The sequence below is a fragment of the Cryptotermes secundus genome, unplaced genomic scaffold (assembly GCF_002891405.2).
Source record: "Cryptotermes secundus unplaced genomic scaffold, Csec_1.0 scaffold417, whole genome shotgun sequence".
Lineage (NCBI taxonomy): Eukaryota > Metazoa > Arthropoda > Insecta > Blattodea > Kalotermitidae > Cryptotermes > Cryptotermes secundus.
Genome location: NW_019739949.1, coordinates 224,999 through 252,606, shown reverse-complemented (window position 1 = coordinate 252,606; position 27,608 = coordinate 224,999). Strand labels below are relative to the sequence as shown.

The window sequence follows — 27,608 nt, the reverse complement described above, 5'->3', positions numbered from 1 at the left end:
TGAATACTAGACAAAAATACAACTTCCACCTACCCTCATCAACTTTATCAGTATTTCAAAAAGGAGTCTACTTTACTGGCATAAAAGTGTTCAACAATCTGCCACAAAGTATTAAAAACTTGGGCAATGATACTAAAAAGTTTAAATCAGAGTTAAAGAATTATCTACATGCTCATTCCTTCTACTCTTTAGATGAATACTTCAATGTAAATAGAGAATGATGTAAAATTAAGTTATATTAATTTTTAAGCTAAAATTGCCTGTACTTATGTATGTAACATTTTGACTTGTTCTGTATCCAAAGGTACTAACCTGCTTAGGATTTATAGAATGTAAATAAATTCAATTCAATTCAATGTCTCCCAGGCAATCTGTTCCCTTGAAGATTCCAGCCAAAATTTTGTACGCATTTCACATTTTACCATGCATGTCTTTCTCATTTTATCATCAAATTTTTTCTCAGATGTTGATGATTCAAAAGAGAAATCAGGTTATGCTGTGGTCCTGTGATGAGATTCATCTCCTGTTCATGTTGTTGAGGTTCAACTCATAGGCTAAGAGGTTCATTTTGCTCATCTTCCAGTGAAATTCTTATGTAGTGCTCTGAATCAGTTCACATAAAATTCACCTTATTCTTTGTCCATTCATAGAAATCACCAGCATTATCCCCATCATACTACTAAAATAGCATAATGCTGCAGAACCTGTGACTGAACTTTCCTGGATGAAATTTTCATGGTTTTCCCAGTTCATCCAGATAAATGCTAATGTATGCTTTAAAACCCTCCTGTCATCCCTCTTAATTCATAATTTTTAAGAAGTATACCATATCTCATCCAGATCTGCATAATCTCTGCATTTGGTATAGCATTTATGTAGTAATATAACTTTTCTGTTTCCTGTTCCCTACTACAGACCTAATAGAGAATACCCAAAGATATTATGAAATTCACGCCATACTCTTGCCAATGTGTACAGTATCCATGATTGTTAAAACCAATCTTTGTTTTTTAGCTAGCTGAGTAAATTTTAATTTTTTAATTTATTTTTATTCCTTCTTTGAAGTTTTAGCTAATGTATATCATAATACTGGCAAGGAGAGCAGCTATACCCCTTGTAGTACATAAGTACTCATAAGCTACTCATTCCATGAATGTTGCCTGTATTACTGAACAAATGAGGTCAGGTTATAATTAGTCTGCCTTGCATTTGGAAAGTACAGTTTCCAGCCTCAGCAGAGGAACCAGCTCTCCTGAAAGAGTTTGTGCTGTCCCTCTGCTTCTGCAAGTGCTGTATCAATTATTTTGATTTATGGGGAAATAAAATAAATAAAGAAAGAAAGAAGCAAATGGCTGCATTGTGTTTCTGTCATATGTATTCCATATCGTTTTTATAATTATCATCCTCAGACAATTAAACAATATGGGTGTCATCTGAAATTTGGTAAGGGAAAAATGTACACATTCCCACCAACTTGTCTGATTAGTAGCTACATACACTCTGCATGGCTCTCATCACTTTTATTGTGACCTTCATACCATATACAGTCTCTGTCTAACTCAGTTTGTTATTGGTGTTGATGGAGGGGACTTGTGCAGAGTAGGTGGGGAAATGAAGTGGTTAACTTGAACTCACACCAGTCATGTTCATTCTAGCTGTCTCTGTTTTCCCAAAGCACCTTTTCCTCAGTTCCTTCTCATGTTCCTCCTTCCTTCTGTGACATCTCTCTTAACCTGTTTATCTCATCTTGGTCTTAGTGTTTCTCATGGATGTTTACCTTTTGATTTTATGTTCAAAACCATCTTTGACATTATGTTGTTAAAACATATCCATACCATTTAATTCTGTTATATATCCATTTAACTTCCAAGGTATTTAACTTCAAATTCTGTTTATCCCCCCCGCCTTATTTTTCTGCTCTTATTTTTCGTTCTATGCTAAGAAGTCTCATCTTACCTGCTTGCTGCTACTAATATCTCCTTTCACCTGTGTCTCTGTTCTCTGCATTAATAGGAGCATGTGGTATAGAGATCTATTTTTTCCTTCTTCTGCATTTCCAAATTGCAAAGTATATCTCTAAGTAACTGCTGAAGTTTCCTGCATAGTAACTTCTCCTTGTACTTTTCTGCTTTTCACTGATTTACTTCCTAGTACTTATAATTCTTTCATGTGTTTATTTGTTGAAATGTTCATCTTTGCCATTCTTTGGTGTGGCCCATTTCCACAGAGCTTAACCCAATTAACTGATAAAATGTCCCTGCAATTTTATTCTTTCTGTAATTTCTCATAATTTTCCATTAATCATTATTGCACTTCCTAGGTACTTAAAACTTTCTATTTTATTTGTGATATGCCTGCCATCTCCTATTTAACACCAAATGAGCTGTACAGTGAATGCAACAAACCGTGACATGTAACTTTGCCTTAGTCAGTATTGTAGTGTAGCTTAGGTGCCTGTTAACACAAGTGCCTCTTATGCTGTTGATGTTCAGATAAGGCCCCAGGAATTACAGAATGAAAATCAATATGTGGCACCTGTTGTGTAAATGTTCTGACCTGCTACTGCCTGCCTAACAAAACAATTCCATGCAGCTGTCTCAGTGAGACTGAGTGTAATTCAGCATTTGGCATTAATAAGAGTATATGTGTGTGATGAAGGTGTGTTATTAAACCCACATCTCACTGTGGTTAAAGAAACACGTTTTTGAAGCAGGCTCTGTTTCCATAATCAGGTAGATATGGAACCTACCATGGATCCATTAGATGGATCACCAGCGGGAACAGATCAGCTCCATCTAATGGATCAACCAGAGCAGATATCATACATTTTTCTAATGACTGAAGCATGGTCAGTGCCTGAAACATGTTTTTAGCTGCTGAAAATGAGTTGATGGTGAATGTCCAGCATACATGTCAGTTCAGTTTTTTATTGATGTTGCATTTACTAATCGTTTCATTGTTGAGACTGTTCTTGAAATCATTCCTTGGATATACATTAGGAAGTCTTGCTAACTGAAATGAGAATTCTTTCTCAAGTCTTTAGAATATATACAATTTTAGGATTTTATAGTGAACCCAATTCAATCTCTGCTCACTAGTTCACAAAATAAACTTTCCCAAGATAAGCAGGCAACTATTTTTTAAGCATCATCATCAGTGAACTATTTCACTATGATCTTCCTCATTTTTTCATTCAGATTGCCATGGTTAGGTTTTACTATATCTTCTATAAGCAATATAAGTAAAAATACCGTAACTTCCTTAATGTGTGATGAGTCAGGTGTCAGATCAGAGATGAAGCTCCTGACTTAAAGGTGAGGATATAATAATGTGCTCCCTGGTGAGACCATCACATACCTTGTATTTTATTGTATTGTATTTATTGTAAGTTCAAGAGATCCAAAGATTTATATAGAACATGTCATAAAATAATATAGAGCACAGAATACATACATAAATATTACACAACTAGACAGTACAATGAATACAGCAATAATAAAAATGATCTATTTAGATATTCATGAGGATTCAAGAAATGCCTTAATACAACCTTAAACATTTTAAAATTATTGGATGTGTTCTTGATCTCTATGGGCAATTTGTTGAATATTTTATATTCGCACAATAACTTCCTTTTTGATAAATAGTAAAATTAGTTTGAGGTAAATACAAATATTGTCTTTGTCTAGTATCAATAGTATGAGAATCAATGTTTGACAGAAAAGAACTTTATTTTGCAATACAGATACTAACAACGAAAATATATATTGTGATGCAAGTGATAAAATATTTAACTTTTTAAATATGTTGGGGGGGGGGCAGTTATAGATGAAGATAGAGTAATGGTGGAATGAAGAACAGTTGGGGACCACTGAAGAAACTCAGAGAAAAATCTGCTGCAGTGCCAATTTATCATCCATGAATCTTACAAAACAAAAATACAGTATGCTTAATTTATTTCTTAGGTTTTCAAGAGCCCACACTATACAGTAAATACCTTTTATACACAGTGTGTAGCAAATGTATCAAGCAGGCATTCCAGTATAACCCCCATCTCACATCAAGCTCAAATGAATCTTTTAAAAATCAAGAGTACTATATTCTGGGATATGAGGTTGTGTAATTTGGTAGAAATTTATTGACACTGAAGAGGAATGTGCTGCCTCCATTTTCAGATTCAGTCAAGCAGCCAGCAGCAAGCATGCAGCAGGCAATAGGCTCTAAAGTACCAATGTGTCAGAGAAACCTGTCCACCAAACTGAAGAGTATCATGTCCCAATAATATTAAATGAAAAATTTGTCTGTCTAGATTTATGTATTGGTCTTCTGTTTTGGGGCACTTTGATGTAGTGGTGTAATTTCAGTTAATTTAGAGTGATTATGGAATGAGTAATTGAACTAGTTTTTAATTTATTGACTTAGGAACTGACTAGATAGACTGAAGAACATGATTAATCACTACATATCAAGAGAGGGTTTGATCCAGGGACCTCTTAAATGTGGATCACATGCATTATCACAGAGGTACTGTATGAATACTGGGAGAATGGCACACTGGATTGTTGGTAGATTATTTGCTTCATTAGCTGTCACTTTAAAGCACAATGGTTACTACATATGCCACCTGCTTCAACATTTTTTTTTAATGCTAGTGGGGTGGGACTAAGTCCCTTGTACTGCGGCCACTTCTGGCCAATTGTACCAGCCCCAGATGGTAGGTGAGGGTGATTGTGGAACAATTGGTGGAATGAAGATTGACAGGAGAAACCGAAGTACTCGGAGAAAACCTGCCCCAGCGCCACTTTGTCCACCACAAATCCCACTTGACCAGACCCGGGATCGAACCCGGGCCGGCACACTGGGAAGCCAGTGACTAACCGCTTGAGCTATGGCGCGGCCTGCTTCAACATTTAAAATACTTTGTATTAAGCCCAAAAAATAATTAATCAGTTTGTTTCTCTAACGGAGACAGTAAGCTCTCTGTGAGGTAGAACTAAGCTTTGAGTAATATTTATGTGAACTTTATTCTATCTGAAATGGTAAAGGTCAGTGAGTCCTTAAATGACCAGCTGCTTTGAAGGGGAAGCATGATGTGAGAGGTGAAAGTCTGTGGGGCATAGTAGACTGCTACTTATACTTGTATTGATCCATTTGCCCAGTGACCCAGGCCCGTGCATGACTGGGTAAATTTCAGTAGATGGGGGGAAGGAATCAATTATTCTGTCTTCTAAGTGGTGGAGTAATGTACAGGGTGTAACTGGAAACTAGAGATCCGAATAAAAGTAAAGGTAAAAACTCTGTCCCTATGCTTAATTAAGCACAATGCCATGAAGACATGTATGGGAGTGAAGGTGTAGTTCCATACGTTCTTAATCTGGCAACTAGGTAGAAGTGATTGGTCAGCTACATGCTCTGACACCTTTACCTCCAGAGAAAGAGTTCCCTGGTACACACCCAATAGGAGGCTGGATCAGACCCAGAGCTGATCTGGATTCTGTGGAAAGAAGAAAAGTCTCTTTTTCTGCCAGAGATTGAATTCAGATTCCCCAGTTGTGCAGCCCATACCCTGTCCAATATATTCACAGAGCTGTCTATCCTGGCTCATATTTCTTACCTGTTATAGCTAAGGATACAAGTCCATGCAATGTAGTAAACACGTGACACTCTCCCATAGTGAGCAGGAACAGGTTGACTTCTGAGCTGTCATTTAGTTTGAAACTTTTCATAACTTCTTTATTTTCAGCATACAAAAATGAACACACAGTGGGATACCGTGTCTGTTCATATTGTCATGTGTTTGCAAATGACTATAGATAGGCTGTGAATTGGAGAAGGATTTATTGACCACTTTAATACATGACATAATACATTATAGCACCATCGCTGATAACCACACTTTACAAATCACTACAGCACATACTAAGAATTTTCAGTCTGTTGTGTCTTCAGCAGTTGTTCCCTGGTAATGGCTTCTGCTCTCACTGTATGTCCTGCTTGCTCTCAGTTGCACCAACTAAGTCTTCTCTTCACAGACTCCTTTACAACTGACTTGTCTCTTGCTCCAGTTGTACTCGTTGTAACATCTCGGCATGGACTGCATAGAAAACCCTGTTTGTTGTTGTACTCCAATTGTTTCTGTGAGATCATGTTTATTTGCGAAGGCGTTACTCAATAATGGCTGTGTATACTTGCTTATTAAGAATCTGTTGCCTAGCAGTGGATGTTGTTTCGTTGTTTGTTTCAAGGTCGTTTCCCAGTAATGGGTCTACATGCTACAATATATTTCATTCCCCAAACCATTTAATTCTTTGTAGCACAGTGGTTAGTATATATACCACCTACCTTAACATTAAAATATCTCTGTATTTTGCCCACACGTTGTATATACATGTTTTGTCTGATTCTTACAATAAGGAGAGATTATTTCCCTCAACAACATTAACCAAGTGGTCTTTGTAATGGAGAAACAGTGTGGTTCCTATGAGGTAGGAACTGAATTTTCAGTATTATTTATATGAATTTCAGGGTTGAAACGGTTAATATGCTAAATACTCGGCACAGGACTTTCTGCTTGATTTCATCACTCCACTATAACCCCAACTGTACGTGAAGCTTACTTGAACTTTATCAGATTTCTCTAAAACTGATCACTGCAAGAAATGTTGACAGACTATATAGCAGTACTTCCCAAATGGTGTTATGTGGAACCCTGGGGTTGTGAAATGAAAGAAGAGTTCCACAAGAAAATCCCATTATAGTATAAAAATAATGACAATTTAAATATTGTTATTATTATAAACTTCACTTAAAATACAATTATTATGTTTCTGGCCATTATCCATTGTCCCGTTTTCTGTTTAAGGCACACGACAATTTGGAGACTGAATTCTGTCCCCACCTTTAGGTGGAACCTACTCAGTTAGACCCAATCAATAGAGCTAGTCTCTATCTGTGGAGATAGGGATGAGTTCTGTCGATGAGGCCCAACTCAGCAGGTTCCACGTGAAGATGTAGACAGAAGCCAGTCTTCTAAATTTGTATGTTTCAAATGAAAGGACAAGATGATGGATAATGTCCAGAAACATGATAATTATATTAACATACCATTATCACAAACTTTAAAAGCTTACTGACTTCAAATAATTTTTATTTTGGAGCTTCTTTAGATTATAAATATTGCTTTTAAGGAAGAAATTAGTGAAACTGGTACAGGCATACACAAAGACACTGGGATTCATCTTTTTAATTTACAAACATCATGACTGTTCTTCAAACATATATGACATAGTAACTGGACTAGGAATCCATTCATTGTAAAAGAAAAGCCTGTAGGATTTTCTGTGATATATTATGAAAACCTCAGTATCATGTCAGACAGCCAGTTAGTAAAAAAAATTTAAAGCAGTGATATTTCAAGGTGACTTGTGCCAAGAATATTCAGCTCTATCAGAATGTGCAGTTCAGCAGATGCTGCCCTTCACCAGCACATACTTGTGTGAAACTGGATTCAAATTATGCAGCAACAAAAACAAATACTGAAACAGACTAAATGCAGCGCTAGAATTGAGAAGTGAGCTTTCAGTGTCAAGCCAATCATAAAAAAAAAAATGTGGAAAAAAAAATAAAAACACTTTCAGCATATAAGATTGTAAATATGTGGCATATTCATTTTTAAGTGACATTTTATTGTATATATGAAATGTTTTTTGTTCTGTTTTATCCTCTTTGTTTTTATTTATTATTCTTTTTTTTTGCAAGAACTTCTAACATTGATGTAGAAAACATCCTAAATGGTACATGTGCTGAGGAGACAAATTCTAATGCTGTCACATGGAACTGAACCCTGATTTTCCCTTTATATAGCCCATCACTTTTCTGAGTGACCCTGTGTGGCCTTCAGAAATCCTGTGTGAATGTGCCTATGTGCATTCATGCAGGTAGAGAGAGGAAACTTTGTACACATTGTAGTACAATAGCTGAATTGTTTGTTTGAACTTCAGAATTCAAAACTTGTACCTGTATGTTTCACAGAGCAAGTTTCAATGGTTACATGAATCTCAGAGCAAACCATTGCTTTTGAATGATAGCCACATCTCCATCATCAGCAAGGATGGATAAATATATGTAAGATGAAAACAGGTTCACAAGTAAGGAGTTTATCTTCTAGGATATATTGCCGTATACTCTGCTTGCCATGCTATGGCCAAGATCAACAATGCCAAATCATTATTATGGGAATGCCTGAAACAAAAATGTAAATTTTCTGTCATGTTTTATATTTGTTACTGCACACCCAAAGATATTGTGAAGAATACTTCATGCCCTCACCAGGGTCTTTTGTAGCCACAGCTATCAAAGCAAGGTGCTAGTGTTGTGGATATGATATGGATTGAAATGGATATGATTCATATCTCCATTCCCACTTTTTTCAATTACATGAGTAAATTTTTATTTTCATAATTTTACTTCTTTAGAGTATATGATATAGACATATCACCATACAAATATACACTGAGCAACAAACAAGTATCTAACAAGAAATTTTGTGATTTTTGCAGCTCAATTAGTATTTGATTGTTGCATTCTGTTGTGTTTTATACATATACTGAAAGAAAGCCTATGATTCAGTTAGGAGGAAAATATTGTACAATATTCTGAAAGAGTCTGGGATACACATGAAACTAATTAGGCTGATTAAAATGTGTTTAAATGAAACTTATAGTAAAGTCCATATAGGTAAACATTTGTCTGATAAATTTCCCATCCAGAATGGTCTAAGACAAGGAGATGCTTTATCGCCAATGCTTTTTAACTTTGCTTTGGAATATGCCATTAGGAAGGTCCAGGAAAACCAGATGGGACTGAAATTAAATAGGACATATCAGCTGTTGGTCTATGCCAATGATGTGAATCTACTGGGTGATAATATAGATAATATAAAAAGAAACACACAACCTTTAATTGACGCAGGTAAGAGGTTAGTCTAGAAGTAAACACAGAGAAAACTAAATATATGTTCAACTTCTTTATTACAACCATCACAACACAACTAATATCAAGATCAGTGCCTAGTTTTGGCTCTGCTGTTATAATATACAACTTCTTTATTACAACTGTCACAACACAACTAATATCAAGATCAGTGCCTAGTTTTGGCTCTACCTTGATCTTGATATTAATTGTGTTGTGACAGTTGTAATAAAGAAGTTGTATATTATAACACAACAGGATACATGAAATGAAAATTAAATATATGTTGCTGTCTTGTCACCAAAATGCAAGGAAAAATCATGACATAATGATAGAAAACAAATGTTTTCAAAATGTGGCACAGTTCAGATATTTGGGAACGACAGTAACAAATCAAAACCTGATTCGGGAGGAAATTAAGAGGAGATTGAACTTGGGTAATGCTTGCTACCATTCAGTTCAGAACCTTTTGTCTTCTCGTCTCCTGTCCAAAAACATAAAAATTAGAATATACAAAACTCTAATTTTGCCTGTGGTTCTGTATGGGTGTGAAACTTGGTCTCTGACATTAAGGAAGGAACATAGACTGAGGGTGTTTGAGAATAGGGTGTTGAGCAGAATATTTTGACCGAAGAGGGATGACGTGACAGGAGGTTGGAGAAAACTGCATAATGTGGAGCTTCATAACTTTTACTCTTCCCCAAGTATAATTAGAATGATCAAGTCGAGGAGGGTTAAGTGGGCAGGGCAGTAGCACGAATGGGAGAGAAAAGGAATGCATATAGGATATTGGTGGGAAAACCAGAAGGAAAAGAGAACACTGGGAAGACCAAGGCATAGGTGGGTGGACAGTATTAAAATGGAAATTAGAGAGATAGGATGGGATGGGATGGATTGATCTGGCTCAGGATAGGGACCAGTGGGGGGCTCTTGTGAGCACAGGAATGAACGAACCTGTGGGTTCCATAAAATGCTGGGAAATTCTTGAGCAGCTGCAGATTTGGCTTCTCAAGAAGGGCTCAGCTCCATAAGTAAGTAAGTAAATTCTTACAGTACTATCACCACACCTATCTAGTATTAATCACTAACTCACTTGTAGAGCTGAGCCCTTCTTGAAAAGCTGCCCATTGCACAGCTACTCCAGAACTTCCAAGCATTTTATGGAACTCGAAGGTTCTTTACCGTGTTCACAAGAGCCCTCCACTGGTCCCTATCCTGAGCCAGATCGACCCAGTCCATACCATCCCATCCTATCTCTCTAAGATCCATTTTAACCATTTCCCATCATACATCGATATAATCGACATTGAATATGTGCTTCCACAGACTAATGTCAATATATGATTGCAAAGTTTCTTTCATCTTTCTCAGATGGTAAGTCAGTCATATGTCGCTATTTGTTGCTGTATACTATACCACTGCAATGACTGCAATCATGAATGTTTAGTCTGCATTTCCCTGCCATGTGGAAGTCATAATTTGAACTACTTGTGGAAACTCAAACATATTGTTGTGTGTGTTGAGAATGAAATCTCGGTTATTGCTTTGTTGAATGAAGAACTCGATATAGACCCTGATGATCAGATGGATTTGGAAAATATAGAAATAACCGTGAGTGAAGAATCCAGCAATGAAATGTTGGAAAGTGAGAGCGAAAGTGAAATAAGTGTTATGCGTGTTGATGGGTGGGAAGACGTGACAATGGGGAACAAGAAACCCAAGGCATACACACTTACTAAAAATGCAGGGCCACAATTTAACCTTCTATCAGATTCAGAGCCCATGGATTATTTTAGTTTATTTTTCAATGACGAGGTTTTGAATAATGTTACAGAGACAAACAGGTATGCGAGACACAAAATTTTGGAACTATACCTTAGCCCGGGAACCATTTGGAGTAGCTGGTCTGATGTGTCTCTTTCTGAAATGAAGTCGTTTTTAGGTCTAATTATAAATATTGGCCTAATGCCATTATCCTACATAAAAGACTATTGGTCTAGTGAGTGGGCAACACAGATACCATTTTTTGGTGATGTAATGTTTAGAGTTCGCTTTTTGCAGATATTTTGGATGATTCATGTGGAAAATGATACCACCGAGGAAAGCAGTCAGGCCATGAAAAGAACAAGGAAAGTACATGGGGTAATAGAATGTATAGAGAAACAGTTCCAGAAATATTTTCTGCCAGGTAAAAACATTGCAATAGATGAATCAACAGTTGGGTTCAAGGGCAAAATGATTGTCAAAACTTATAATACAAAAAAAAAACTACAAAGTGGGGCATCAGACTATTTGTATTAGCTGACAGGAACACTGGTTATGTTCACAATATTATTACCTGATCCTAGCCCTTTTGAGGTTGTAATTGGTATTGCAAATTTGAATAGGTATAAGTTGCCAGGTACTGATCAAATTCTGGCAAAACTTATTCAAACAGGAGGTGAATTATTACATTCTTAAGATCTGTAAGCTAATTAATTCTATTTGGCATAAGGAAAAATTGCCTGATCAGTGGAAGGAGTCTATTATTGTACCAGTTCACAAGAAGGGTGATAAAACTGACTGTAGTAATTATCGGGGGATATCACTGCTATCAACTTTATCCTTTACGAGCACAGCGACACCATATGGAGACTTTTAAGTGTAGCCGAGTGGTCCATGCATGCACACAGTGTTTTAAAATCTGATTTCAAGATAGAAATTCTTGTTCTACTTACATTATTTTTGGGCACCAGCTTTATAAGTAGACAGTCTTCCCTTCTGCATCATCTAACTGAATGTTGCCTTCATGTGGTACCGCTGGAAACATCCGGAAATGCAGAGTCCAATGTCACAATTCATGCACTTCATCCGGATGTAACTCCGTTTCCCATGCGAAGAGCACACACAACACCTCAGTCTCGTATTAGAGGAAGTTGGGCAGTGATGTCAAGTGGCCTCCTCTAATCGAGATATCGCCAATGACACAGCAGGAGGTCAACCCATGAACCGTTGAGGGCGAGGTGGACCCCTTGCAACATGTTCCAGCATGTTGTGCACAAGGGCGAGATAAAATTCTGTGTGACAATTTCGCGCCACAGGATGACAACAGGATGAAACTGTTCAGAATCGTCAGATCCAGGAGATGGAAAAATAGTTCATTTGTCCATTTCCAGGTCCAACGACTGATGCTATAACTGTTTGCCATTCTCTCCGCTTTGTCGACATAACCCATGTGCGTGTTGTAGTCAACAATTGCTGGCTTGATGGCATTTCCATGCTCATCACAGAAACTGCCTTCTGCTGGAGGACAGTGCATGTTTGTTAGTATGTAAATGTCACATTTGTCCTTCCAAACAAGTGCTGTCAAGTTCTGTCTCACCCTAACATGAATGTCGAAATTGTCTTCATTGAAATCGTCAGGCAAGGCCTTCCAATTAGGTCTGACTGTCCCACAGCATGTTATGTCCTTTGTCATCAGTTTGTCAAACAAGTCTGGTGATGAAAAGAAATTGTCCATGTACAGTTTGTGACCTATGTCCTCAATACATCTGCATAGGTCCATAACTGTAGCATGTGTCGCTGTTATGTCTTGGTCGGCACGTGTCCTGTCTTTTCCTAGGTAAACTTTCATGTCATACATATACCCAGCGGCGTCACAAATTTTGAAAATTTTGATTCCGAAACGTTTGTGTTTCTTCGGAATGTACTGCTTAAAAATCACCCTTCCCTTGAATTTAACTATTATTTCGTCAACTGCCAAATGTTCGGAAGGGTTATAATATTTTTCAAATGCGTCATCGAGAGTGTCGAAAATGGTCCGAATTTTCCATGGTCGGTCATAACTGTTGTCATTCCTGTCAATTTCTGTCCTGTTGTCTGCAAAATGTAGAAAACGAAGAATGTGAAGAAATCGGTCGCGTTTCATTGTCTTAGAGTAGAAAGGCATGGAAAATTGTTCTACAGTCGACCAGTAGTCCTTTAGTCTGTCTCTAATGTCATGTCCCATTTCAATGATTATTCCTAGAAACAGATACATCTCGGAATCAGTCACGTCAGGCCACAGAGAAGGTCCGTCTTGAAGTCTGTCTAGGTACTGGTGGCAGTGCCTGTTCGTCTCTTCCACCAGCAGATGGATAATCCCTGCAAAGAAGAGCATGAAAACACAGAAAGGGGTGGAATCCTTATGTATGTGTGGAGCTTCATTGATATTTAACCCCACAGCTCCACCAGAATAATTATTCACACCCCTCCTGCCATGCTGGTCTGGTGGTCCCCAGGTTGCTGACAAAGATGATGGGTCTTCATCGACTCTAAAAAGTCAAAACTGAAGCCATTCTCAACATTTTGTGCACACCCATGAGCATTTTCACAACCCACCTTGTGCAAATCTTGTAATAGTCTAGCCTAACTATGATGATCTCCTGGAGAACATTGTGTAAAATTTGTGGAAGTTCACCTGCACAAATTTTTTGATCAACACTTTGAACAACATAATCACTCAATATAGATGGCTGACCACTTTGGTCTTCATCATAAACATTTGTTCACCCATCTTTGAACATTCTGCACTATTGTCTTACAGTTCTTTTACTCATTACATTTTGTCCATAAACCGTGCATAATTCATGATGGATTTCCATAGCACTCTGTTTTTAGTGTGAAGAAAGCAGAAGACAGCATGAATTTCACAACTGGCAGAATAATCAGTCACAGGACACATCATAACTTACTCTGTAGAGATAAGAACAAACACTAGGTGACCAGTTATGATGATGATTTACAAGGCAGTGAGTCATGTGACTCTACCTCATGTGCAAACTCTCCCCCACTCCTACATTAGTTGCCTAAAATAAAGAGAGATTACTTTCTGAATAGCCCTCATATTTCCCCTTCAGCAGGTCATGAAGCCCCTCATTCACGTTCTGAATAGACAGAAGAGGAACTTTGGAAGAACAAACCTTGAAGTGGCTTTCCTCTGCCTATGGTCCTCAGCTGTGATGTCACAATATGTTTGTCCATCCTGGATTACCTTGCATACTTCAAAGAGTATGTGCTTATATTGCCTTCATTTAGACAGCGATGTGAGTGTTATACACCTGATGATGGCCGTCTGAGGCCGAAACATGTAGTGTAGGGAGCAAGATCAAAGATACAAAATATATTGTTTGCACTTGAGACGGAGTTTATATCATTTATTCATTTAGATGGCATAAATGTCTTAAAAGTCACGATAATTTTAAAAATTGGCCACTTTAGGGACAAATAGCTGGCTAACAGGTAGTGAACTGCACCTAACTACCTTGTAGGGAATATGTTCAAAGGGCCTTTTTGTAATTGTGCTTCATAAGGTCCATGGTTCCTATTGACCCATTCAGAACCCTATCTTTTGTTTCCAATCACTGTCTCTGATTTGTAAGTCCTGTCCTCCACAATCCATTTACAACCCTTCCTCCCATACAACCACACACAACTTTTCCACATTCCGAATTTGGGTCACTCCTACAATGCTGATGGAGACAGTACTGTGTGCCTAATACACAAATAAAGGGGGGTATATCATCATCTCAGACAGTGTTATAGATTGGTACATCATACATCATCATTAGAAAGTAACCAGATCATACTTCGGCATACAATGGAAATCAACGTCACCATTCTTGAGATCTCTTTGAACATGCAAGACTTCTCATCTGAGAGGCTGCCTGCCCAAGGTATGACATATCCTGACGCATGTTTTAGACAGAATTTATGTTCCTCTGGCCATAATGTGTGGTGCCATAACCTAGAAAACTACATTATGGGATGACTTGCTTCTCTGACATATGTAATATATGAACATGCTTGGGAATATACAAATATCATTGATTCATTTATTACTATTCTTTAACAGTATTCTTATTTTGCACAAAACAACTTTGAAATTCTAGTCTCAGTCTCTCATAGGTGTAGAAGACAGATTTGATACTGTGCTACCATAGATACTCATGTATACACACACACACACACACACACACACATCTCATAACATTTTAGTTGCAGACAGATTCGTGTTCACAAACAGTGTGACAATTACTTCTCCATAAATATCTCAGTCAGATTTAAGTGTGGGTATTCAGCTCACAGACTGAAACTTTCACCCCTACCAAAGACTGAGTTTTTGGCATGTCAAGAATACCAGGCCCCCACAGCTCAAAGTATGGAGCCCACTTTAACTGACAGTTCCCCTCTGCTGACCATCATTCTTGCAATTATTAAATCTTGAGAAATTAACATGTGAAAGGTTACATATATATAGACGATTAGCAACCTGCTGTTTGTGAACATATTGCAGCTTGTATCTACAAGTAATGTGTGGACACATATTCCCACAATCCTGGTGATACCTGTTGGAAATGGTACGTCACATTCATTTTACAAAAGTCTGGAATTTCTGACCCCCTTCTGCTGCATCAGTTTATCATTAACAACCATACTGTTCTATTTGTAGATTTTATTCACCTATTTCCATCTTTCAGCAATTCCTAATTCATATATATTCACATTTTGGTGAATTTATTTATGCACTACCAATCTTCCTACTATGACTAATATTCTCAGTCCACTTATGGCTCAGACAAATTAATGTGTAAATATTAGAGAAAGTAAATGTTCCAACATTGGAAAACTGTATACAGCAGAACCCCAATTATCTGACACTGTTATCCAATATTCCATGTTATCTGACTTAACTTGAGCTTTTATAAACAATGAACTTCAAGGTTTTACTATGTATGTGTGAGACTTTCATTTATGAAAGTTTACTATTGCATTTCTTCTTGTTACTGTTGTTACGAACTAAATGCTATGTATTTATATGTTATTGTTTCATACAGTTGTGTTGTTATTGATATTATCCAATATTTTCAGTTATCTGACTACCCTTCAGTTCAGTTTAGGTCAGATAATTGAGGTTTTACTGTATTCTTCATGCCTGAAGGTAAACATTTAAACAACTGTAACAGACAAAATATTTATTTTTAACAATGACTGCCCAAAAAGATGATCTGTATACACCAAATTGCATTGAAATGGATTAAATGTGACATTTTGATTGTTGTTTAATATTACTTAACATTAAATGAATTTTTATTTTTCTACTGAGAATTATTACAATTTTATAACATGTAACAGTACATAGAAATTTCAACAGTAAGAAACATAAATTTTCATTCTGAGATTTATTTTTATTAGAATATAAATTATTCTTATGTTGAAATGAATTTATGACATATTATTGGGCAATGTAATCACTTGGGAGTGCTATAGCATAGTTGATGCTACAACTTGCACTACAGGACACTATGAGCCTTTGCCTTTCTTAACTTTTGTTGCTTGATGTAGATGAGTAGTTAGCATTACTATGGAGCTGCTTTAGTCCCGGGGAAAGAGCCCTGGTATCATCAGCCCCAGAATTATTTTTAAAAGAAACTATTCCCTGAAGGTATAAATATTCCATTCAATTGGAATGGGAAGCTAGGGAATCAACAGAGATCCACTCTGGAAGAGAAACATCTCTTCCCTCACCAGGAATCAAACCCAAATTATCTGGTTGTCTAGCATGTAGCCTACTCATTGTACTGACTGAACTACCCAGCTCTGCCCTAAGGGGTACAGAGACTATATTTGTAAAGAGGCATGAATTAAGATCACTTCAGCAGAATTTTTTGAACTTGTGCTTAGTTCTGAATATGGTACAAACTCAGAACATGGATGGAACTGACTGAATCGCTAATGAAACATTGTGTAAAGAGCAGAGCAACTGATCAGTCTGGTCTGATTTACTATTGTCTCAGTGGAAACAAGAGAAGGCATGGAGGAATGTGAAATTCAGTCCTCTGCTTGTAGGACTGCTCACTATCTTCCAACAAGAGTTCATGATTATCTGTATGCAGTACACAGTTACAACACTCTCAGACTAAATAAATAAAATATAAATTATCTATAAGAGAGTTCATCTGAATGTCATTTTACTACAAAATCAATACAAGTTTTTAGAAGCAATACTTTCAGGGTTTTTAAGATCAACACAACAGAAATGCCCTCTGTCCACAACACGTGGATACTATGTACTAACCCTTTGTATCTCCAATTTGCAAACTGCCATGGAAACATCAGTATTCCTGTTATATACATTTGGCAGTCAAGACTGTTTTGGGTGGCTACGGAAGAAAAAGGGTAGTGTGCCTCATGTGTGCTCTGTTCAAAGGCTGTTCAACACCAAATCCTGTTGTCAAGCATGACTGTCATAACACTGGTTGGCTGGCATGCCAGACATGAGCGCATGAGCGCCAGCTTAAAGACACCTGGGCCGCATGGTCTTGTTAAAAGTGTGACTCAATTCTAGAGGGTTCTAAGAACAGATTACACTTGGAATTAAATAGTTTCTAGACTTTGTCCATCATCTAATGTTCTAAAGGAACACAGTGTATCTGTTTCTGTCCTAAGGTGAAAGGGCAAGAAAGCATGTTCTCATTCAGGCCTGTTCTAGCTAATCAGTCAAGTGACTGAGATTAGCTCTAAGGGACACAACAGAGCACATGGCTCTCCACCCAGATCCAGTTTCCAAAATATTATATTCTTTTAGAAAATATGATTATGGACAAAGACCATAAATTGTGAAAAAAGTATGATGTAAATGCATGATACAAGTTGAGTTTTGTAGGTAAAATATTTGTCTTCAAGAATGAAAATATGTGTAGATCTCTAAATTCTTAAGTTTAGTTGAATAACTGCCAATATATATCTGACTTTACTAGCAGTGAAAGTGCTAAACATACAGCCCAGGGTTGGTGTTGGTGTTTTATAATACGGAATGGTGCAAAAGTAGCAGTACAGCTGTAACTCATGTGAGTTGCCATGGCAGGTTATTTTTGCATGACTGCAAAGCCTTTAGCATATAAGCAAGCAGTGTCATGGTGTTGACCAGGGTGTCTATTAGAGATGTGATCTTTGCATTCACCATGGTAGCCATTAGTCTACAATGATACAGGGCTCCAAATCATACATAAACATGGAGGTAGTCTTACACCGTAGCACTACATTTTCACCACTCTGCATATACATGTTTATGACATGTCATCTCCAACAGGATGTGTCAGAATATATTAGTCACAGTGCCTGCTAGCAAAGACATAGAAGGGAAATGAAAAACACAGGAAAATTTAAAGAAAACATTTAACTTTGCTGGCATCAAAATGTCACTAATACATGAACTAACCTAATGAATCTTATGGATCCACACTGTGAGGTGCTAATTGAACCCTTGACTGTTCTAAAATGCAAGAGCTGCATTTCCTTGTTCCTAATGTAACCCTCTAAAGTTCAGTGGTTTCTATATGTACCATCTGGTTTAGCAGCCATGAACTCTGTATTTTGCTCACAATATAGTTATGGACTTTATACAATTCTAGGAAAAAACACATTTCCTTGAACAACATCAACCAGTTTGTCTTTGTAAAAGTAAACAGTGTATTACTTGAAGTAGGAACTGAATTTTTAAATATTATTTAGATTAATTCCAGGCTTCAAATGTTGCTCTGTCCTTACAGACACTCTTAACAGAGAGTGAGTGTTCACATGTTGGAAGACTAAGGTAAATGTGCAAATCTTGGCTCACATTTTCCATTCAAGGGTCCAATCTAATGCTTGCACACAGACTATGAAGTGAACTCAGACTAATAACACATAAATGCTAAAACAAGAGTATTCTTGGGATGACTTTTCTTTTATAATATAGCAGTAACTATTGTCATTGAAATACAATACAACTTACAAAATTAAATTTCAAATCTTAAAAAGAAATAAACAAGTGCTTTAATACTTGGCAGTTCATGTTAAATTAAGATACTATTTAGTTAAGATTAAATATAAAATAAAGTAGAAGTATTTACAATCAGATAAAAACAAAATGGGAGGAGAGAAGCTGCACACAAGTTCATATTACTATACACTTGCAGAGCCACTGAACCCTGCAACATGAATCAGAAATAAAACAGCTGTCTAATATTTTAAGGCATTTGATTTCATGTTTTTACAGGCATGAATTGTATTACTTAATTGCAGATAGGCACAGACAGTAGGATACAAGATAAATACTGTTAATGCTAAATACTAATACTGTGTGGAAAGCAGTAAAGGGAGTTATCTCACATATAAATTTAGTAAGTAATGAAAACTAGCAGTTGAATTGCATTATAAATCTAATCTAAAACAGGAAGAAGATTTTGGGCTATAAGCTACTTATCTGCAACAAAATTAGCTATATACACAACATTTTGGAAGAGGAGTTAGAAGTGGATAGTAACAAGTGGTCAGCCTTGCACCCCATATCTTATCAAAGTTTCTTTATCCCAACTGAATAAAAGTCATTATTACCATTACACTAATCATGTAGGGAAATCTGGCCATTTATTGAATGATGACTTGTTGTATTAAGTGTTACTTTATCATAGTCTATTTCTAATGAATCTCCATTATGTACTCAATACAAAATATTTTTGTTTAGATGATCCCATACAGTGAGTTTTCTGGGTAACACTTCCATGAAGCATGCTCTACATTCTGAAAATTATACTCATGGGATGTGGTGCTGTGTAGTTTGGTAGAGAGGTTATCAGTGTTTTGGAGGAAGCTGCTATCTCTACTTCTGTCACGAAGATGGGGCAGCAGATTGCTTAGAAACATTTGTACCTGTCTGTCACCTTCCAGAAGACAGTTACTTGCCAGTGTATGAACCTCAGCCTAACTTGACAGGAGGAGTGTCTGGCTGTCATCCTACCTGAACTCACAGTCACACAGATCTCATAGTAAGTGGCATTTATAATCTAACTCCCTCTACTGAACTCCAAGTACTAAAATTATTTATAACTATGAGCTTATCTACTTTTTCCTCTCTGTACAATTCAATACTGATGTGATAGATGATGCCAGGTCAACAGCTGATCTGATTAAATGGTTGCAGACCCTTGTTATTTGAACCTGCTCTTGTTCTGCTGGCTTTAGCAAACTACATGAAGGAGAGAGCTGAAAATGATGGTGTTCACATCAAGAAATAAAATATCCTGTATTGTCCTGGGATAAGAATTTTAAATTTCCTTGTGCTTTTGAATTGACAGCTGTGTTTAAACAAGATCTGAAAGTCAAGAGACAGGGACTAGCTCTATCGATTGGGCCCAAATGAGTAGGTTTTACGTGAAGACAGAGACAGAATCCAGTCTCTGAAACACTGTGTTTTGAAAAATAAACAGGACAGTTTTTAGATAAAGACAAGATGATGGATAATGATCAAAAACATAATATTTGTGTTTAAACCCTGGATAGGGAAATTGAAATCTGTTTCTACAGGGCTGAATGCCATGGCTCTGGTTATTATAACAGTATTGTAGAAATCCAATGCTTGGCCTACGAAACATGAGACATGAGCAATCACAGGGTAACATATAAAGCTGCAAGTAAATTATATTGGACCATAATAGACTTCAGATTGTTCTATGTAAATCATTAATACATTGGCTTCTGCCATCTGGATTGCAACAACATCGTCCCTGTCATTTGTATGAGTTCGAGTTTCCTCTTAACCTTTTATGGTACCATGGTGGACCACGAGAAGGTCTGCACTCAGGACAACTTCCCAACTTATATGGCATCATATTATGATATGTAAAATTTATGTAATATTTTTCTCAGGGAATGGCTGACATTTCAGCAGACAGTGTTGCATTCTGTACTTCCGCTGAAAACTTCTGCTTTATGGGATTCCCAGCATCTGAATGACCTAGTGTCAGAGAGAAGATAGGAAGTGGAGGCTGTTGATTTAACTGCCAGTTACAAAGGAACTACTTCAGAATTCTAGATATACATAGCTTCCTTCACTCAATGAGGTCGCATGCAAAGACTGATCCTCCTGCAGCAGGGGTAGCGAATGTGAGCTGTGTCAAACAGTTAAGAAACACTAACAGGATTTCCTACAGTGGAGTATGTCTAATTTTAACTGAGTTTGGCAATATGTCTAATAAATATGTCACGCAGGCCTACATCAACTGCTTATGTATACTTATGACACTAGATCATTTGTATTCCAGACACCATCCTTCACATCAGATGCTAGAGCTTCTGTTTCTTAGCCTCTCACAAAGTCACTCTCCAACTAGTGCATCTACATAGAGCATTAAACCTGATACCCTATTTATTTAGCCTCTACTACAGTGAGCACAAAGAGCAATGTCTTTCATTGTGGTATAGCAATGCTAATGTAATTACGGAATTTTGTAATTCATGTTAATGCAGATGTAATAGTGCACTGCCATTTTGTTTTCACTTTGTTTTCACTAGATGACTGGCCTATACTGAGCTTGTCATACACCATAAATCAGAAGAGTGACGCATGTCACACATGTCCACTGGCTTATGCAATAGCAGCCTTACTAATCAGTTTCTTTTGGTCTTTCTATTGTATCAGACCAGATTCATTTCCCTTAATTTAAGGGATTATTAATGTAGCCTGTAATAATGTAGGACTTGATCAGTCATCCATAACTTGCATGTGGAAGCTCTTTCCACCTAGCCTCTTCGTGGGTACAGCCACAGGTGTATCGTCTTCATCCTCATCGTTGAAATCATCAGATCCATCTTGAGGCAAATCATGGTACTCCTCCAACTGTAACATCAGACTGCATTAGTAGGTTGGTGGCTGGCTAGCAAAAGCAGAAATTTCAACCTGGGTTTTACACAATATTAGATGAGATACAGTTGTCGAAATTACATTTGTATAATCTGGTATGATGGTTACCATATTTTGCTTCATGGAATCTGTACAGAACATCCAGGTGATTTTTTTTTTTATTTTGCAAAATTCTGGAGTAAGAATTATTATATTATTAACAGAAATGGGAAGATTCTTTAGTAGTGCGATATCCTGATTGACATGTCTGCTATAGAGACTGTAGTAACGAACTTCTCTACCTAGCATGTGCTTGCCAAGTGAGGCCAGTAAATAAGAGACATATTCACAGTTCTGTTGCTTCTATTGGAAAGATGTGAATTTGTTGTCTTAAACTAGTAGCTTAGATCTGTTCAATGTGTAGAAATAAACATGTAATGTTTATTTTTCTCTCACTTTGTAACTTAATTTTTTCATTTAACTGCCATTGCTTGTGGTGATACACCCTTTTTGTATCCAGTCACATTTCATAATGGATTGACAACTACAGGAAGGTATGTCAAAGAAAAATCTAGTACAGCTACAGCTAGAACTGAAGGGACAAGTGAATCTCAGGCTTCAATATCATCATCCAAAGGCATCAGTTGAAAAGCTCCAGACATGTTACCCTTGCATAGTGGTTTGACTACAGATGCAATGAATAAGAAGCAGGAGTACTTTGAATCCTGTTCGTTGCTGGTATCTCCAGGCACTGGATCCTGATGTACAGTGTGCTACATGTAACAGAGCGTCATCGATCAGTTCCGTGTTTCCTGCTAAACTTCATGAGCATCATGAAACTACCCAGAGTGAAGAGTCCAGGCACAAGTTTCTGAAGTGGAAGCTTAGAGCACCAAACCATTGTCAGCTCCTAATGCCAGAAGCTACAAAAAGTAACACAGAAAATGTACTGTGTCCTTTTACAGGGTGAGTTACCACATGCAGGGGAAGTGTATACAATTGCAGAAACCTTAAGTGAACCATGTAGTATTGAAATGGCAGAGTGAATGCTGTATGAGCAGGTGAAAGTAAATCATGTGAAGAGACAGTTCAGTAAAACTGTTCACCATTACATTCAAGATCTACCAGTTGACAGAGAACACATGACTAAATTGCATAATAGCTTTTCCTTGTAACAAACAGATTATCTGACTGGCACTGTCAGTTGTGTTTGTCTGTTACTGCTATCAAAATAAAATTCAGGACGGTTTACTGAAAGCCACACAACAAATGAAGAACTGTGTAATGCCAATGATGCCTGCATGAAGCAAAATGAAAACAGTTGGTAAAAATGTGTCACTGTTTGTACAGATACAGCCATAGCAGTGACTGGAAAAATGGTAAGGCACATAGCCCATATGAAAGTTTTTGTTGCTTCATGTTTCACCAAGAAGCGCCTTTAGTTAACATAGTGTAAACAAGCCTGAAAAATATGCTTGGCAAAGTCATAAAAATAGTATACCATATTAAGTTCTGAACATAAGAATTTTGAAAATGTACAGTGAACATGCAGCACTGCTACTGCACACAAGCTAAGGTGGCTTCTTAGAGCACACATGCTTAGCAGAGGTTCTGAGCTTCAGTCAGAAATATCTGCTTTCTTTGCAAAGCTCCTGTCTCATGTGTCACACTGTTTTAACATGCACTGATGGTTGCAGAACTTGGCACATATTTTCAAAACTAGTGAACTAAATGTCTCATTATTCACTACAGTTATTTCCAACAGAGACTTTCAGTTTCACCTTCATGAATAATTTATACCTATGAAAGAACTTAATATAATAGAGTAATATCATTTCCATATTTACATTAGATGAGATATTGTGAATTTACATATCACCATGCATTTTAAAACTTGCTGAATATGCCTGATCCTGAGGACTGTTCTTATCCAGCAGGTTTATGTCTGCAACTGTTCAGCATGCTGGTTAATATGATGTAGCAAAAAAATTTGTGCTCCTTCATGTGAAATTTGACTACTGATTTTAAGCTTTCATAGCAAATCAGTGCTGATGTTGAGCCTGTTTTTGAATCTTGCCACTATGTGGAAATGGATTCTTGCATGTGTTATTGGCCAAGATACCACAGTTTCCTATCCCTCTGCCATGATTATGAGTGATCACTGTCCTGTCACTTTGTCCATAATCTGTGACTGTCCTCACCCCAGTCATTTTAACTCTGAAGATGGAGGCAACAGATTCCTCTGAAATATCAGTAACACAACCCAGTTCCACGTGACATCTTCACCCAAAAACAAGAACAAGATCAACATCTCAAAAATCTGAACTGATGAACTTGCAAAGTGTCAACAAGATATTCTTTTGCCACACCACAAATCGTCATATTTATCTATTTCACATTTCTTATGAGATAGGATGGATAACAGCAGAAATGTGTTTTATGAAAAGGACTGTGGGCTACAACCTTTTGAACCATGAAGAAATTAAATTACGAGGGAACTAAAAATTCCATAAATAGCATCATTTCATAAAGAAGAGAGTGAAAAACCCAGTGACAGTATTCAAAAGGACATTAACACATTGCGGACCAGTTGTTTTTTCTTTAGGGTGTGACAGGAAATGAGCGTGATCATGTTACTGACTAAGCTAGCAAACATTCCCGAGGTCAACTACGCAGTAGTTATGATGCAACATGGCCACACAGCGAGATATAGTGGGTTGCAACACAACGCATCAGAAAAGGGCCAATTGGCCCACCCGGTTCCCAACGCTATAGAAACGTAGAGGGCCAAGATCAACCAAAAGGAAAAAGAGGTTGAGAGAAGACCTCTGAATTGATTGAAAGTTTATGTTTTGTAATATCTAAAATGTGGTTCAATAGGTCTAACACTGGAAAGGATGATAAGGAAAGTTTCTTAAGGGACAGAAAGTCACTTTCACTTTATCTAGAATAGACCACACAGCATAGTTTTGAGGTCTTTATGGATTGCCATTTCTCTTCATATTGTTGTTTGCTGAATTGATGTTTTTTTATAAACTGAAGCAATTATGATTTGTGGTGCATCTTAGCAAGCCATTGATTATTCTTGTGGCTGTGTTGAAACAGTTCCCTTTAATTTGATGGTTTACTAATATTTGCCAAAGAAAGTGGGACAGTGGAAATGCTCATGCGAAAGGAGCTCACATTAGAACCTTAAAAGAGATCTAATGTTCTCATGGTGTGAGTACTAAGATCAGTCTTCTGGGATGCCATGGCATGCAGTTCGATGTATAGTACCTAATATTTCAGAGTGACCTCCTGCCATCACCTTCAGGGTAGAGGAGGCTAACTTTTTCTTCTGCTCTAAAGATGGAGGCACAAGGTTCCTATGTACTACCCATTACATTCCAAAAGGCCATAATCTTAATAACAGATTTTATCTTGTGCTTATTTATTGCAAGGGAGCTACACAATTTTTTACTGGTTTTCACATTACATTGCAGTTAGTGCTAGGGCTTTTTATTCCAAATATACTGTCCAAAACCAGGCCCAAAGATCAGCTATCCTGATAGTGGTATCTTTTTTGTGTGATTTTCCTCAGCCCCTCAAAGGATATTCTGGGGATAATGCCCTTTAACATGTCTTTCTTTCACATTGTATTCTGTTCATCAGTCATAGTCCATTCAATGCTATTTAGTTGAAAAGGCATCACTACATAAATTGTGACACTTCATGTGTCCAGTTCAGTTGTTGTTTCTAAAAATGTAGCTTTAGATATTGAATTGTTCAAATGAAAATGGATTGAAGGTGCTTCAGCATCGAAGTCCATGTTTGTTGACGTATACTATACTGGTACGTATAAGGTGATCCATACTTGTGTGTGTGTTTCCTTTGCACTCACAGAGAACAGAAGACTGCTGTGAAACAATACTTTCATTGTGAGATTTGAGGTTGTCATGAGAGTAACTATAAAGATTACTGACTTGCAGGACGTGACACCATGAAGTCTGGCAGAAGTTTGCAGATTTTGAGGAACTTATTGCCTCCATTCTCTGGGTCAAAGAGTAAAGCAAGCAAGCAGTAAGCTGACTGCTTGCTTGTTCAGGTTACATTTCAAGCATAAATATGCAGTCAGTGTACTGTCTTCCAACAGGGAGATGGCAAGGCAATTAACCTAGGTCCACCCACATGTAATGGGCAAGCTGCTAACATTGGCATGGTTTTCAGATGACTCTTGCTGTTGTCTTTGGTACTCTGAAGCTAAATGAAGAGTAGAGTGGCCAAGACCAAGAGCTCTGTATACCACTTGCCTCATCTTCTTTTCTTTGAAGGATAGTACATTCCTCTGAAACATCCCCAAACTTCCTACACGGCATAATATCGAGTATTTTAACTGGTTTTCTTCTGTAACAGCTTGTTTTAAGCATTATTCACATTAACTGTAAGGAATATGAAACACAAGAAAGAAGGAAGGGGGAAAGGAATGATATGACAGACAAATAAGAGAACAAAAAGAAGGGAAGGAAATAAAGTTATGAAAAGGTCAAAGGAAAGGTTAAAGGGGTTGAATGATGAAGATGTGAAAGAAATTATTTTCTGTTGAATTTCAGTGGGAATTGTCCACTAGTACTATCATAAGTACCTACTGGATTATGAAAATAGTGGAATCACTAACCATATGCAACTACAACAGAGTAAGCATCTCATTCACACAAATACAGACATGTTTATATGTTTTCATGCTTTGTTGCAGAAACAAATTGTGGAAACTCAACAGTAATGGACACTACTCTAGCAACATAAATAATATATGCACTTTCCAGAGTTTCTTTAATATGAGATCTGAGTTTTCAAGTGGTGAATATTAATATTACAGTCTCCTTAGATGTAATGCCATGTAGTCTGGTAGATATTTACCAAATTTTCAAAGGAACATGCTGCCACCATCTTCTGGGTGGAAGACTTATTTTCCTCTTGAAACCATAATCTTAATTTCTTGAACATGTTTGCGGTTCTCTTGTGATTAATTTCATGCATATCCTAATTCCCCAACATTTTAAAATTAACTTAATAACCATACAACCTTTCAAACCAGGATTTTAGGAGGGTGTGTGTGCACTCTTTATATTGTATGCATTATTGCAGAGACAGTAATTTTAGTAGACAGGTCACAAAGGCACACAATTTAATGTAATAAACAAATTAGCAGAAAATGAAAGCTGCACAGAGTTCAGTTACTTTTCCAATGCTATTATTAATTTATTAACATTCTTTCATCTCCTAGATTAAGTCAGTTCTTCTCATGTTCACAAATTATATCTTATCTAGACAGCCAATTGCTTATACCATAGCCTGGACATCAATATCTGTTTTCAAGCACAGTCCAGCCCACTTACTTACTCATGGAGCTGAGCCCTTCTGGGGGAGCCGCCAATTCTGCAGCTACTCAAAGAGTTTCCCAGCATTTTATGGAATCCGAAGGTTCATTACCGTGTTCACAAGAGCCCTCCACTGGTCCCTATCCTGAGCCAGATCTATCCAATCCATACCATCCCATTCTATCTCTCTAAGATCCATTCTAATATTGTCCACCCACCTACACCTTGGTCTTCCCTGTGGTTTCTTTCCTTCTGGCTTTCCCACCAATATCCTATACGCATTCCTCGTCTCCCCCATTCGTGCTACATGACCTGCCCACCTCATCCTCCTTGACTTGATCATTCTAATTATACTTGGAGAAGGGTACAAGTTATGAAGCTCCTCATTATGCAGTTTTCTCCAACTTTCTGTGACTTCATCTCTCTTTGGTCCAAATATTCTCCTCAACACCCTGTTCTCAAACACCCTCAGTCTATGTTCCTCCCTTAATGTCAGAGACCAAGTTTCACACCCATACAGCACCACAGGCAAAATTATAGTTTTGTATATTCTAATTTTTATGTTTTTGGACAACAGACGAGAAGACAAAAGGTTCTGGACT

At 37.3% G+C, this 27,608-nt stretch overlaps 2 protein-coding genes across 6 annotated transcripts in view; one reads left to right on the top strand and one right to left on the bottom strand.

Annotated features, from left to right (window-relative positions):
* The window catches only part of LOC111872103 (NF-kappa-B inhibitor-interacting Ras-like protein), a 148,359-nt gene that overhangs the window by 113,531 nt on the left and 7,220 nt on the right, over positions 1-27,608 (top strand). The gene's annotated exons all lie outside the window — the stretch shown is intronic.
* Positions 20,228-27,608, bottom strand: part of LOC111872100 (sodium-dependent neutral amino acid transporter B(0)AT3) — a 197,564-nt gene continuing 190,183 nt past the window's right edge. For 2 of the 4 annotated variants that reach the window (XM_033754531.1, XM_023865654.2), the window contains one exon: positions 20,228-21,646. In XM_033754531.1, coding sequence (XP_033610422.1) covers positions 21,512-21,646 — 135 coding nt within the window. In that variant the 3' untranslated portion in view covers positions 20,228-21,511. Of the gene's footprint in view, positions 21,647-21,684; positions 22,423-27,608 lie in introns of those variants that run through there. The other 2 variants (XM_023865655.2, XM_033754532.1) reach the window with 2 other exon arrangements.